This window comes from Protobothrops mucrosquamatus, unplaced genomic scaffold, assembly GCF_001527695.2.
Source record: "Protobothrops mucrosquamatus isolate PMUCROS unplaced genomic scaffold, P.Mucros_1.0 scaffold4423, whole genome shotgun sequence".
Lineage (NCBI taxonomy): Eukaryota > Metazoa > Chordata > Lepidosauria > Squamata > Viperidae > Protobothrops > Protobothrops mucrosquamatus.
Genome location: NW_015390335.1, coordinates 22,168 through 36,328, shown reverse-complemented (window position 1 = coordinate 36,328; position 14,161 = coordinate 22,168). Strand labels below are relative to the sequence as shown.

General features: G+C 38.7%; 1 protein-coding gene across 1 annotated transcript in view; it reads left to right on the top strand.

Annotated features, from left to right (window-relative positions):
• The window catches only part of LOC107299003 (vomeronasal type-2 receptor 26-like), a gene marked incomplete at its 5' end in the record, with an annotated part of 15,992 nt that extends 2,619 nt beyond the window's left edge, over positions 1–13,373 (top strand). The window contains 3 exons of the mRNA XM_029286658.1: positions 8,294–9,118; positions 9,842–10,066; positions 12,465–13,373. Of these exons, the coding sequence (XP_029142491.1) occupies positions 8,294–9,118; positions 9,842–10,066; positions 12,465–13,373 (1,959 nt within the window). The remainder of the gene's footprint in view (positions 1–8,293; positions 9,119–9,841; positions 10,067–12,464) is intronic.
• Positions 13,374–14,161: the final 788 nt, after the last annotated feature.

Sequence of the window (14,161 nt, the reverse complement as noted above, 5' to 3'; positions counted from 1 at the left end):
GGAGGATTAGATGTTCCTGCTTCATCCTACATGGCACAAATTATAAGTATCTTCAAGATTCCACAGGTAATTTTTGCAGAAGGTTGAAAGAGAAACTTTTCTTTCTTTTTTTAATGAATATCAGAGATTATTTTTTGGCCATGCCTTTCTGTAGGACTTCAATTAAATCCACTTTTTCTCCCTTCTGCAATTTTTCTCAGAACCCAATAGGTTGGCTCAAAGTAATCAATCAAGAAAATTAAAATCTTTTATTTGAAAGATTACAAAAGTAAAATTTAAACCACAAATTACAGTACAAAATTAATCTTATTTGAGATGGTCATCTGATCTTCCCGTTTGACCACTACCTGTGGTTGAATTCTGGAGCTGTGTTGAGAGAAGGAGTGAAAAGGCTGGCTAGCACATGCTACACAATTAGTACATAAACTCTCTGAGCAGGAGACCATATACAATTTCAGATAAATGATTTTCCAGTCTCCTTTTCAAAGGCTCCAGTGATGCAGCACCCACAACTTCTGGAGGCAATCTGTTCCATTGGTTGATTGTTCTCACCATTAGGAAATTTCTCTTTAGTTCTAGGTTGCTTCTTTCCTTGGTTACTTTCCATCCATTGTTTCTCATTTTGCCTTTTGGTGCTTTGGAAAATAGTTTACACCATCATCTTTGTAGGAACCCATAAATATTGGAACACTGCTATCATGTCTCATGGTTTTAGGGAGGATCTCCTTTCAATCACTTCCTGCCCATCCCCAACTCAAGGCTATCCAGCATTTTCACTGCTGCCCACAACTCACTGCTAGATTCCACCAAGTCACCCAATAATAGTGACAACTCTCTTTGCTATGTCTGCGTTGGTGTCTGTTAATAATAATAATAAAGTTGGAAGGGACCTTGGAGGTCATCGAGTCCAACCCCCTGCTCAGGCAGGAAACCCTACACCATTTTCGACAAATCGCTGTCCAGTCTTTTCTTAAAAACTTCCAGTGTTGGAACATTCACCGCTTCTGGAGGCAGGTTGTTCCATTGGTTAATTGTTCTAACTGTCAGGAAGTTTCTCCTTAGTTCTAGGTTGCTTCTCTCCTTGATTAGTTTCCATCCATTGCTTCTTGTCCTGCCCTCAGGCGCTTTGGCGAATTTCTTGACTCTCTCTTCTTTGTGGCAGCCCCTGAGATAGTGGAAAACTGCTATCATGTCCCCCCTCATCCTTCTCTTCATTAAACTAGACATACCCAATTCCAGCAGCCTTTCTTTTTTTTTTTTTTTTTTTTTNCAAATATTAGTATCTCTAACTCCACAAAGTATATTATTCTACATGAGTAGGTAAAATATTTTAAGAAGAAAAAAACAAGTTTACTAAAAACCTAAGTTATATTCCACCACTCTATGCTTTTTTTGAATATAAACAATCCATCTTCTCCATATTAATAAAAATTGTTCATTTGAGTAATTCTTCAAATAAGCCGAAATCTTTGCCATTTCAGCAAGATGCGAAACTTTCAATCTCCAATCTTCCATTGTAGGTAAAATTTTACTCTTCCAATTTTGAGCTATCAGCAAGCGGGCAGCAGTTAAACAATACAACATCAAATTCGTTTCTTTTACATCCAAATTTTGTGTAATACCTAAGAGAAACAACTGAGGCAAAAAAGTAATTCTTCTTTTAGAAATTTGCTGTAAGTTCCACCACAATTTTATCCAAAAAGCCTTTATAACCTTACAAGTCCACCACATATGAAAAAAAGTTGCATCTTGTTGTCCACACCTCCAGCACTTGGATTCATAATTCTCATAAATGCGAGACATAGTTGCAGGGTCCATGTGCCATCTATAAAACATTTTATAAAAATTCTCACGTAGATTTTGTGCTTGCGTAAACTTCACATTTCTCACCCATATCAACTCCCAGGTATCCATAGATATTGTTTCTCCTATATTTTGAGCCCATTTAATCATGCAATCTTTAACTAACTCAGTTTCTGAATCCAATTCTAATAAAACATTATATATCCTTCTAATATGTCCTTTAGCACCGTCCCTTACTTGTTTCAAAAAATTCCCATCTTCCATAGAAAAAATAGTCTTTTTATCAATTCGCCATCTCTCTTGAATTTGTCTATACACCAGCCAAGAGAAATCTGGATTTTTCTGTTTCAAAACTTCTATTGATTTCAGGCACCAATTACCAGTACCACTCTGGTATAACAAGTCTTTATAAGAAGGCGCCTCCATCACCACATATCTAGGTATGGTCAAAAAGATATGTGATGGTATCACCCAAATTGGTAATTTGACATCAAACTTAAAAAAGTACTTTTGCCAGACTCTTAACAAAGCAGCCCTTATTATGTGATTTCTAAAAGTTTTGTCAATCTTTTTCTGCATGAAAAGATAAGCATGCCACCCAAAGTACAAGTCCCATCCTTTGACATTCAGTATCCTTTTGTTAGACAAGTTAATCCAATCCGTCATCCATGTCAATGCACAAGAATCATAGTAAAGTGTCAAATTTGGTGCTTTAAGTCCTCCACGTTCTCTAACATCTTGAATAATCTTAAATCTAACCCTAGCTTTCTTGCCTTCCCAGATGAAGCGATTCAAATCTCTTTGCCATTCTTTCAAGTTAAGTTCATTCTTTAAAATAGGTAACATCTGAAATAAAAAAAGAAACTTAGGTAGAATGTTCATTTTAATAGCCGCAATACGACCCAGCAACGAAAACTGCAATTTCTTCCACATTAATAAATCCTTTTGTACTGATTTCCACAGTCTTTCGTAGTTGTTCTGATACAATTTCATATTGGAGGAAGACAAAAAAATTCCCAAGTACTTGACTTTATTAGCCACTTCAAATCCTGATATTTGCGTAAGTTGATTTTTATCTTTGGCCATCATATTCTTTGTAAGAATTTTAGTCTTGTTGACATTAACTCTAAGTCCAGCCACTTTACCATATTGATACAGCTCTTGCAACAAAGATTCCAGTGACTCGATTGGTTGAGACAATGTAAAAACTAAGTCATCCGCAAAAGCTTTGAGTTTATATTCTTTAGCAGAAATCCTTAGGCCTTTAATCATTGAAGATTCTCTAATTCTAGACAGCAAAATTTCCAGTGACAGTACAAATAATAAAGGAGAAAGTGGACAACCTTGTCTGGTACCCTTTTGTATATCTATAAGTTCTGTCAGGTCTCCATTAATAATTATTTGAGCACACTGTTTTTGATAAATCGCCTTTATAGCTGTTTTAAATTGATCTCCAAAGTTCATATAATCCAACATTTTATTTAAGAACTGCCATTCCAATTTATCAAAGGCCTTCTCCGCATCAAGAAAGATAAAAGCCGATGGTATTTGATTATTCTTATCCAAATATTCCAATAAATTTACGATTTGTCTAATATTGTTCTTCATGTACCTACCAGATATAAAACCAGTTTGATCATCATGTATATAATGTTGCAATATCTGCATCATTCTATTAGCCAAAATTTTTGCAAAAATTTTATAATCCACATTCAGCAAAGAGATAGGTCTGTAATCTTTAAGTTCCAGGATTTCTTTATCATCCTTCGGTATTAGAGATATAAAAGCTCTTGTCCAAGACTGTGGTATTTGTTCTCCCAACATAATTTTGTTGAATAAAGTTTTTAAAGGTTGTAGCATTACAGCTGACAATGACTTATAATAAATTGCTGTCAAGCCATCTGTGCCAGGAGCCTTACCAGCTTTCAATTGTTTAATTGCATTTAAGATTTCATCTGTGGTAATCTCTTCATTCATAAATTTATGTTGATCCGATGTAAGTTTATATATAGATGAGGATTGTAAGTATTTATCAATGTCTTCACTCTTTATAGTCTCTGAAGAGTATAAATGCGAATAAAATTCAGTAAATGCTTTTTTAATCATTTCTTGTTGGTGAATCTCACGATCCTTGACCAAAATTTTAGATATAAGTCTAGCTTTTTGTCTCTTACGTATTTGGTAGGCCAATCATCTCCCCGGTTTATTTGCATTGGCAAATGTATTATGTTTAATATACTTCAAGTTGGTGGCCACCTGGTCCGCAATTAACAAGTTAAATTGATCTTTAAGCATTTTAATAGAGGTTTTTAAATTGGTATCTGTTGGATGTTGCACTAGTAATTTTTCTTTGATCCCAATTTCTTTTTCCAAGTTTAGTTTAGTCTGTATTTGTTTACGTTTGTGTGTGTTATTCATAGCAATTAATATTCCCCTTAAATAAGCTTTACCAGCATCCCAAACAATATTTATAGGGGTTTCATTATTCAAATTGAGTTGAAAAAACTCTTCCATACATTCCTTCAAAGCTTTAACTTTATCTTCATAATTAAACAAGTTTTCATTTATTCTCCATGATTTCCTTTTTCTTTGTTGACCAATCTCTATCCACACCATACTATGATCAGTCAAAGTTCTGGGGAAAATTTTAGTTTTATTACAGTCAGTAAGCAGGTCAGTTGATGTCAAAACAAAATCAATCCTTGAAAACGATTCATGTCTGTGAGAAAAAAAGGTGAAATCACGTTCATTCATATGTTGTGATCTCCAAACATCCACCAATTCTAAGTCCTCCACCATTGCAAAAAAAGACTTAGGTAGCCTGGAAAGAGATACATCCTTAGAAGTTGTTTTTTTATCTTTAAATATATCCAGAACTCCATTCCAGTCTCCCATAACAATCAAAGAATTATAATCCATAGCCACAATTTTATGATGTAATTGTCTATAAAATTGTTTTTGGGCTGAAAGTTGGTTAGGGGCATAAACCCCTATTATTAAACATTTTCTTCCATTTAGATTTATTTCCACAAATAAAAATCTTCCTTCTTTGTCAACTTCTTTTAAAATAGGTGAAAGGTGTCTTTTAATATATATTGCAACCCCAGCTCTCTTTTTTAAGGCAGATGCAACAAACAACTCTCCAAGCTTAGAGTTCAATAATAATTTTTGATCTTTAGCCACAATATGAGTCTCTTGTAAACATGTAATGTCATTATTAAAATGTCTTAGATAATGAAAAACCTTACATCTTTTATGAGGAACATTAAGTCCCCCCACATTCCAGGATATAAGCTTACACATTGGCAGGTTTCAATCCACTGGCAATACTTGATGCATAGGACTTGACAAAAACCTTAGGTCGAGCGCCACCTACTGGCTCAGAAATAGCAGGTAACTGACAGTCAGCTGTAGGGCTATCAGCTGTAGGGCGGGCTGTCATCTGTCTTTCCTTCTCTTTACGTCTATGGGCTGCGCGAGTCATTCTTTGTTCCTTCCCATCATCTTTTAAACTCCCTTCTAGATCCTGAACGGAAGCAGAAGGGAGGTCCACAATCAATTGCTCAGCTGCGTCGCTCCTTTGAGATGTGGGCGGGCATTCTGCTTGCAAAACGGACGCCATAAAATCCTTAGCTTTCTTAATCGAGTTAAGTCTGTATCGCCTACCAGCCAATGTTACAACTATGCCCACAGGTATATCCCATCTGAAAATTATTTGTCTATTCTTAAGCTCCTGTGTCAGAAAGACATAGTCTCGGCGCGCTCTGAGTATTTTCGCTGGGATTTCTTTTAAAAGAATAATGTCTTGGTTTAAAATCTTAAATCTTTGTTGATAAAAGAGCTGCATTATTTCATTTCGTCTCGATTTTCTTGTAAAGTAGACCACTATGTCCCTTGGCAAATTTTTTTGGCGAGCAATCCAAGAGTTCACCCTAAAAACACGTTCTAATTCCAAATAAATTTCCCGGCCACAAGACAAAGCATCCATAAGTGCGTCTGAAATTACTTGTCTCAAATTCTCCTTTGGATCCTCAGCCAACCCACGGATCCGAATTGCAAACTCCATGTCACGAAATTGGGCAATTAGCACATCAGCCTTAACATTTTCCAGACTCTCCTCTACAAGTTCAAGTCTGTGATCACTTGCTTCTGCTTTTTGTTCATTCTCTTCCACCCTTTCTGCCACCGCGTCTACATATTTAGCCAAATCTTGAAAGGCAGTTGCCACGTTCAAACAAAAATCCTCATGTTTCTGTGATAAGTCTTGTTGTTGTTGTGATAAATCCTGTTGTTGTTGTAATACTTGGTCAAATCTGTTTTGCATTTTAGCATCCATCGCTTGAAACATCTCAGTCATTTGTTTAATAGTTACGGACATCAAGTCCTGCAATTCTCTACCAGAAGGCGGTGGGGGTGAAGAAGATGGCGGGGGTGGCGGGTGGGAAATTTTAGAAGTTTGTTGAGGTGTCTGGGACATCGGAGATGTAGTCGGTTTTAAAGTTGAAGGCGCAGTTTTTCTCAAAGCCATGTTAGCAGTAAATTTCCAATTATAATAAAGTCTTATAAGCAGTTCAACAAAACAAGTAATACACCGGTTAAAAATAGCAAAAGTTCCAAACCGGAAATCACTTTCACTTCTTGCTGAAAAGTATCAATCCATCGCCATTTTAAGTTCACTTTCCCTCAATCCACCTCAAGTATAGGGAAGATCTTAATATCCAAGTTAGAGTAAAGTCCAAAATAGAAAGCAAACTTCCAGGGTCGGTTCGTCTGCTTACAAAAAAAACTCACAGTTCACTTTAAGTTGCAGCAGTGGCGGCGGCTTCTAGTTTCGCCGAAGCGAAGGCGTCCTGGATCGCGGAGAAACCACGGGGCTCCAGAGGAGTTCTCACCTACATCGTCCACATGGGACGACTCGGGAACTCAACTCCTACCCCGGGCAGCTCACCTATCCCCCTATGCCCAGGGGAAGGGTATCAAGCCGTTTGACAGCTGATGCTAGCTGTCAAAACGGCTTTTACGCTGAAACAGGCGGGAGGCAGCAACAGCTGCGTCCGACGAGGTCGCCTGCCACCGGAAGTCCCCCCCAGCAGCCTTTCCTTATTTGTTTTAGCCTCCAGTCCCCTAATCATCTTTGTTGCTCTTCTCTGTACTCTTTCTAGAGTCTCAGCATCTTTTTTACATCATGGTGACCAAACCTGGATGCAGTATTCCAAGTGTGGCCTTACCAGGCATTGTAAAGTGGTATTAATACTTCATGTAATCTTGATTCTATCCCTCTGTTAATGCAGCCCAGCTCTGAGTTGGCTTTTTTGGCAACTGCAGCACATGGCTGGCTCATATTTAAGTGATTGTCCACTAGGACTCTGAGATCCCTCTCACAGTTACTACTATTGAGCAAAGCACCACCTATACTATACCTGTACATTTGGTTCCCCTTGCCCAAATGCAGAACCTTACTTTCTTCACCATTGAATTTCCTTTTGTTAGATAGCGCCCAGTGTTCAAGTCTGTCCAGATCCTCCTGTATCCTAAGCTTGTCTTCTGGAGTGTTGGCTATTCCTGCCAGCTTGGTGTCATTTGCAAATTTGATGATTTCCCCATCTATCCCCTCGTCCAAATTGTTGATGAAGATGTTGAAGAACACTGGGTCCAGAACAGAGCCCTGGGGCACCCCACTACACACTTCCCTCCGTGTAGATGCAGTTTCATTGAGGACCACACCTTGAGTGCGGCCGGTCAGCTACCTATGAATCCATCTGGTGGTGATGCTGTCTAACCCACATTTTTCTAACTTATTGAGTTGTAGTTGTGATCTACTTTATCAAATGCCTTACTAATGCCTTAATAATAATTGAATGTAAATTTCAACTGATTTGCCTGGAAATTGTTGAAGGATTGGAGCTTTATGTTACTTTTGAAGATTTCTATAATAATTACAGTAAATAAAGACATATTTGACTCTTTCTGTTCCTCCAGAATCTTGTGGATAGTCTTTCATGCATTCTCTACCTGTGGCACAGAAGGGCAGAAGGTAATGCAATAAAAACCTTTTTCCTAAGCTAGGAAGAGTTTACATGCTCAGATAGTAAGCAGGTTCCAAGCTGTTCATAGACATGAACTATCTGGAAGTCTATAGTAGCAAACTAAATTTAGCTTGTAGTCCAGTTANAGTTATATTCATTCAGTGAGAAAATATTTCATCTTGGAGGTTTTATTGCTGTAATATTCATCAAAACCATAATGTACCTAGAGTTTGAGAACTTTTCAATTGTTTAATTTCCATTCAGGAGTCATTTTTCCATCTTTTTCCACTGGTTATCATAAATAATAATTTTCCTTTCCTTTCCTTTCCTTTCCTTTCCTTTCCTCTTTCTGTCTTCCTTCCTTCCTTCCTTCCTTCCTTCTTTCCTACCTACCTACCTACCTACCTACCTACCTACCTTCTTTCATTCTTTTCCTGTAGTTGACCTATGGCTCTTTTGCCCAGGAAGAATTTCAGAGTAACAAATTATCTTCACTTTATTGCATGGTGCCAGAAGAGGACTATCAGTACATGGGAGTTATACAACTTTTCCTCCATTTTGGATGGAGGTGGATTGGAGTCTTTACTTTTGAAACTAACGGAGAACGTTTTTTGCAGAAACTGCAGCCATTGATTTCACAGAATGGGATCTGTTTAGCTTTCACTCAAAAAATTCCACAACATATCCAGTTAGAAGATTTTTCAGAATTGTTAGATTCAGTCTCAAATATTTCTAATAAATTGATGGATCAGAAAACAAATGTTTTTCTTGTCTATGGAGAATCATTCACAATAGTGTGGCTCAGAAATGTCATGTTTCTACGTGATCCTGAAAATAAAGACAGATCATTATTCAGAAAGGTTTGGGTCCTAATGAACCCAATTGATTTCATACTGACTGGAGCTCAAAGGAGTTTGGATCTCCAGATGTACCATGGGGCTCTTTCCTTTACAGTTCATTCAAGAGACATTCAAGGCTTCAAACAATTTCTTCAAGTCATCAAACCTTCCACCCACAAAGATGGATTTCTTCAAGAGGTTTGGCAACAATTGTTTGACTGTATATTTTCAAAGGCAAATTTACCTTCATTGATCAGTGAAACGTGTAGTGGGGAAGAGAATCTGGAGACTCTGCCTGCACCTCTGTTTGAGTTGCAGATGATTAGCCAAAGCTACAGTATCTACAATGCTGTTTATGCAGTGGCACATTCTTTGCATGAGGCAAGGACATCAAGTCCCAAATGGTCAAAAATTCAAAGGTTTGAATTTCCAAATCTGCAGCCTTGGCAGGTAATCTCCCCATACCATTCCTATCTTTTGTTTTTAGCAAATAGTAATTCTCAATTTGATATGACTAGTTTGTCCTGGCCTATGGCCACATATCATTAGAGATCCTAAAGCAACTAGAGTTTTATTGTAAGAGATTGTTCTTTGTTACGGAATAAAAGAGATTTAAAAGTCATACTGCCTTTGCAAATTTTGGTCTAGTCAAAATGATGAATGTACCTATCATCATTCCATTAATCACCCTTTCTTCTTTCCTGACTTATAAATTCATCAGTCCTGGTTCCAGAATACAATGGAGAGGCATCTGAAGGCAGTCTTTGTTTTTTGCCCAACAAAGCTTTCTGAAATGGGAACATTTCATTTTTTATTAGTTTTTTGAAATTTAATCAAGATAGGTTTGTTATCCTGGGAACATAAAGCTTATGACAGTTGTTCTATTGTAGCATAGGTGTGTTATTTCCATGAAATGATGTTGGTTTTTAGATTTATGGTAAATTACCAGAAGAATGGCTGAGTTTGCTGTCTTTAAAGTACTCATGACGATTAATTAATAAAGTAAGTTCCATATTTCAGTTATTGATTGTTCTTGGTGTGTTGACATTTTCTTCTTCTGTATTTGAAGACAGGGAATGTTGTTTGGTTTCCTTGGAAGGAAGAGTAAAAGAAAGAGAAATTCCTGATGCATTGTTTCCTTTTTAACTCACTTTCTTCTTTTCCTTCAAGTAGCTCCACCAGTTTCTTCAACAGATTTCTTTTAACAACTCAGCTGGAGAAAGAGTCTTCTTTAAAAACAGAAGAGAAGGTCCAGGTGGCTTTGACATTATCAACACGATCACTTTCCCAAACAGATCCTTTCAGAGAGTTAAAGCTGGAAAGTTACACCCTAATGCTCCAAAAGGAAAAGAAGTTATCATTGAGAACACAATCCTTTGGCATCCTGGTTTTAACCAGGTATGAATAGCAATTGGGCTGTTGATTTATTATATTATTGAAAAGTAATAGCGATAGTGCTTAGACGTACAGTAATACCGCTTCATAGTGCTTTACAGCCCTCTCTAAACAGTTTACAGAGTCAGCATATTGTCCCCAACAATCTGGGCCCTCATTTTACTGACCTCAGAAGGATGGAAGGCTGAGTCAACTTTGAGCCAGTGAGGACTGAACTCCTGGCAATGACCAGAATTAGCATGCAATATTGCATTCTAACCATTGTGCCACTATGGCTCAATCATGTTCAGATACAAAGGAATATATAACCCTAACCCTAAACCTCTGTAAAATGTTAACAATGTTAAGGGTCATTTATGTAAGCCAATGTAAATCATTTCCATTGTTTAATCGGGATTCTTTCATACCAATGGCTATGTTTATGTCTGTAGGTTCTTCCTGTTTCTTTGTGTAATGACCACTGTTCCCCTGGATCCTGGAAGAGAAGGGCTGAAGGCAGTCAGTTCTGTTGCTATGACTGTGTTCCATGCCTAGAAGGAAAGATTTCTAATGGAACTGGTAGGTTATCAATTTCACGCGGAGATTAACTCTAATTCTGCCGAAAAGGCAGTTTTGCTTCTGACCCCCACCCAGGCCAGAAACTGCACGCCACCATCGTTCACCTGCTCTGTCCCCCCGACAGCCCCTGCGATCTCCTATCACATGCTGGCAGGCAGAAATCCCATGGCCTAAAAGTCCCATTCTGTCTCCTCCATGCTCGGGGAGGGGGAGATATTAACAGTGTCGCTGGTGGCCATGCTGCCACAGGCCATGGCTTTCCTACTAGGGAGGGGCAGGATAATCCCAGTGAAAGGGAAGCCTTGCAGGCTGTGAGATCAGGCCGGTGAGTGGGGCATGGAGGCACTAGTGCCTAGGAAGGTGAGCAGCAGCCCCAGTGGCAAGAAGGGCCTCCGAAAAGAGTGGAGTCTGTGTGTGCCTGCTACAAACTCACCCATCAGCTATGCTCTCTATGCCTCTGATTAGCTGTAGCATGCTGTGGAGAGCAAGGCTGATGTGGGCAAGGCAGGCGCACATACAGACTCCGCTGTTTTCAGCGGCGCTTTGGTTCCTGGCCAAGCAAAGTGGAGCTGGGTGAGGTAAGGCGAGGCCCAGCACAGAAGAGCTAGATGAGGAGAGGGCCATCAAAGCCGGTCATGGCCAGGTGTGACGGGCAATGTGGGGAGAGGTGGGGAGAGTCTGGGAGGGGCAGAGCAGGATGAGGCAAATGAGCTGCAGCTATTCCTGTGCACCAGCAACCTCCAAGCACTCACCATTTCCTGTGTTTGCACTGGGAGGGTGCCCAGCCAGGTTGGGATGGACCAGGGCTGGCTCAACAGAGGCTGGGGCAGCGGGGGCTGATCCCTTGCCATTTCTGGAAAAGCTCCAGGGGCCAAATTTGGGCCCTTGGCAGGCCGGCCCCGACCTGGAGGCCTTGTTTTTCATATATCTGCTTTATAAGAACTTCAGGTGTGGGTGTGTCAAATGAGGTGTCAGCTGTGAGTCATCAGAGATGGGCTCATGATGGGGAGGTTACTTCAGGTCAGGGCCATTGGAAGATGTGAATTATTAGGGGGTCAAGATCCATCACCAGCCTCTCATTGATGACTCATACCAGAGCCACTGATGATTCACACTCTACAATGATCATGACTTGAAGTATCTTCCCCATCATAAGGCCCATCACAAGCCCCTCTCTGATGACTCATACCTGACCCATCATAAAACTCTCACTTGACACATCCCCACCCAAAGCACTTATAAATAGTAAAGCACTGAATTAGAAATCTCCTAAATGCCACTGAAAATGTTACCTAGCCTGGTAAAAATAAGTTGAGAGAATGAACCTTCACCCTCAATATTCTGAGTGCTATAAACTGATTGAGGTCAGTTTAGCAGCAATGAATGCAACATTTCTTTTCCACAAGATCTGCTATTTTCCAAGTTTTAACTTCCATAAAACCCGGAAAATACGTAGAAGCAAAGGGAATTTAACTAGGTCACAGATGTCTTATGAACGGATCAGTTATTTTATCATCCAAGGCACACAGGATGGATATTTGTAGAACCAACGATTGTTCTCCACGTAGAAAACAAAAGCATCTTAAAGTCTAGATAAAATACAGGGATGGATGTGTCCCCTGAGAGCTGTATGCAATGAAATTCCATTTTAATGTATGCCAATTAATGTACAATAAAGTTTCTATTCTATTCTGTTCTGTTCTTTTCTTTTCTATTCTACTCTAAATATCATTTTATCAGAAAGGTACATTATAGAAAAGAATAAGAACTGGCATCCACACAGGCTATAATTTTCAAAAACACAAAATGGATAGATGACAAATTCATTGGCTTTTCTTTCCAGATATGGATGACTGTTTTGAATGTTCAGAAGATCATTACCCAAATAAAGAAAAGAAAGGCTNAGAAAGGCTGTATCCTGAAACTGCTGGTCTTTCTAACTTTTGAAGAAACTTTAGGAATCGGTTTAGCCTCAGTCACTCTTGGTTTCTTCTTCTTGACATCTTGGGTACTTGGAACTTTTATTAAACACAGGGATACTCCCATTGTCAGAGCCAACAACAGATCCCTCACCTATACCCTTCTTGTCTCTCTTTTGTTCTGCTTTCTCTCCTCTTTTTTATTTCTCAGCCAACCTTGCAAAGTGACCTGCCTTCTCAGACAATCAACTTTTGGAATTACCTTCTCAGTGGCCATTTCTAGTGTACTGGCCAAAACCATCACGGTGGTTGTGGCTTTCATGGCCACTAAACCTGGATCTCAAATGAGGAAGTGGGTGGGGAAAAGATTGGCCTTTTCTACTGTATTTTCCTGTTCTCTCTTCCAAGTATGTATTTGTATCCTTTGGTTGTCAACATCTCCCCCATTCCCTGAATTGGACATGCATTCAGAGCTCCAAGAAATGATTTTACAGTGCAATGAGGGGGCAGCTTTCTTTTTCTACTGTGTCTTGGGCTACATGGGTTTCTTGGCCATTGCCAGCTTCATTGTGGCTTTCCTTGCCCGTAAATTACCTGACAGCTTCAATGAAGCCAAGTTCATCACCTTCAGCATGTTGGCCTTTTGCAGTGTGTGGGTCTCCTTCTTTCCAGCCTATCTGAGCACAAAAGGCAAAGCCATGGTAGCTGTGGAGGTCTTCTCCATCTTGTCTTCCAGCGCTGCATTACTGGGATGCATATTCTTGCCAAAGTGCTACCTCATTGTTTTGCGGCCTGAGCTAAACCACAGGGAACAACTAATAAAGAGAATGTAGTACATCAGATTGTTTAACCTAACCTTTTTTTCCTTTGAATATATCAAGCTAACAAGATTTTGACAATCTATCTGTTTATATATTGACTTTAAGGATAAAAGGCAGCTTGCAGTTCATGGTTTTTATAGCTTCACTTCATAAACCAGTGTATAAATATGGGAAAAAGCTAGCGGATATTTTATAGACATTTATTTATCTCAGTATCATAGGGGATCTGTTTTGGATTGATTGAAAGGTAAAAGTTAAAATGTTTTTGAACATTTAATATACATTTAACTATGTTTTTTTAAAAAAAATCATGAACAGTCTAGCCATTCACTCTCCATCCACCAAGGTATTTTTATTATATGAAATTTAAGTTTCCTACTGCCTCATCCCTTACTAGAAGTGTATGCTGGGTGATGTCTATATAAAGTTTGATTTAATTTGGTTTGATTTAGGTATGTCCTTTGGAGTAATATATGTAATATATGTATGTAATATATGTGCTACATCAATGTTTTGTGGCCTGAGCTAAACCACAGGGAACAATTAATAAAGAGAATGTAGTGCATCGTGTGTTCTTTCTGGCTATGGAAAATGATTAATAATATATTTTTATTGTACCCTATTATCCATTTTTAATAATGTTGCAATTTAAAGACATATGAAATGTAATCTTCCTTCTGCCTCATCCCTTATTAGAAGTATATGCTGGCGGATGTCGGTAATAAATTTTGATTTGATTTGGTTTGATTTAGGTATGTTTTCCACTAGTCCTTTGGTGGAGACCCCTTCCATCATATAAT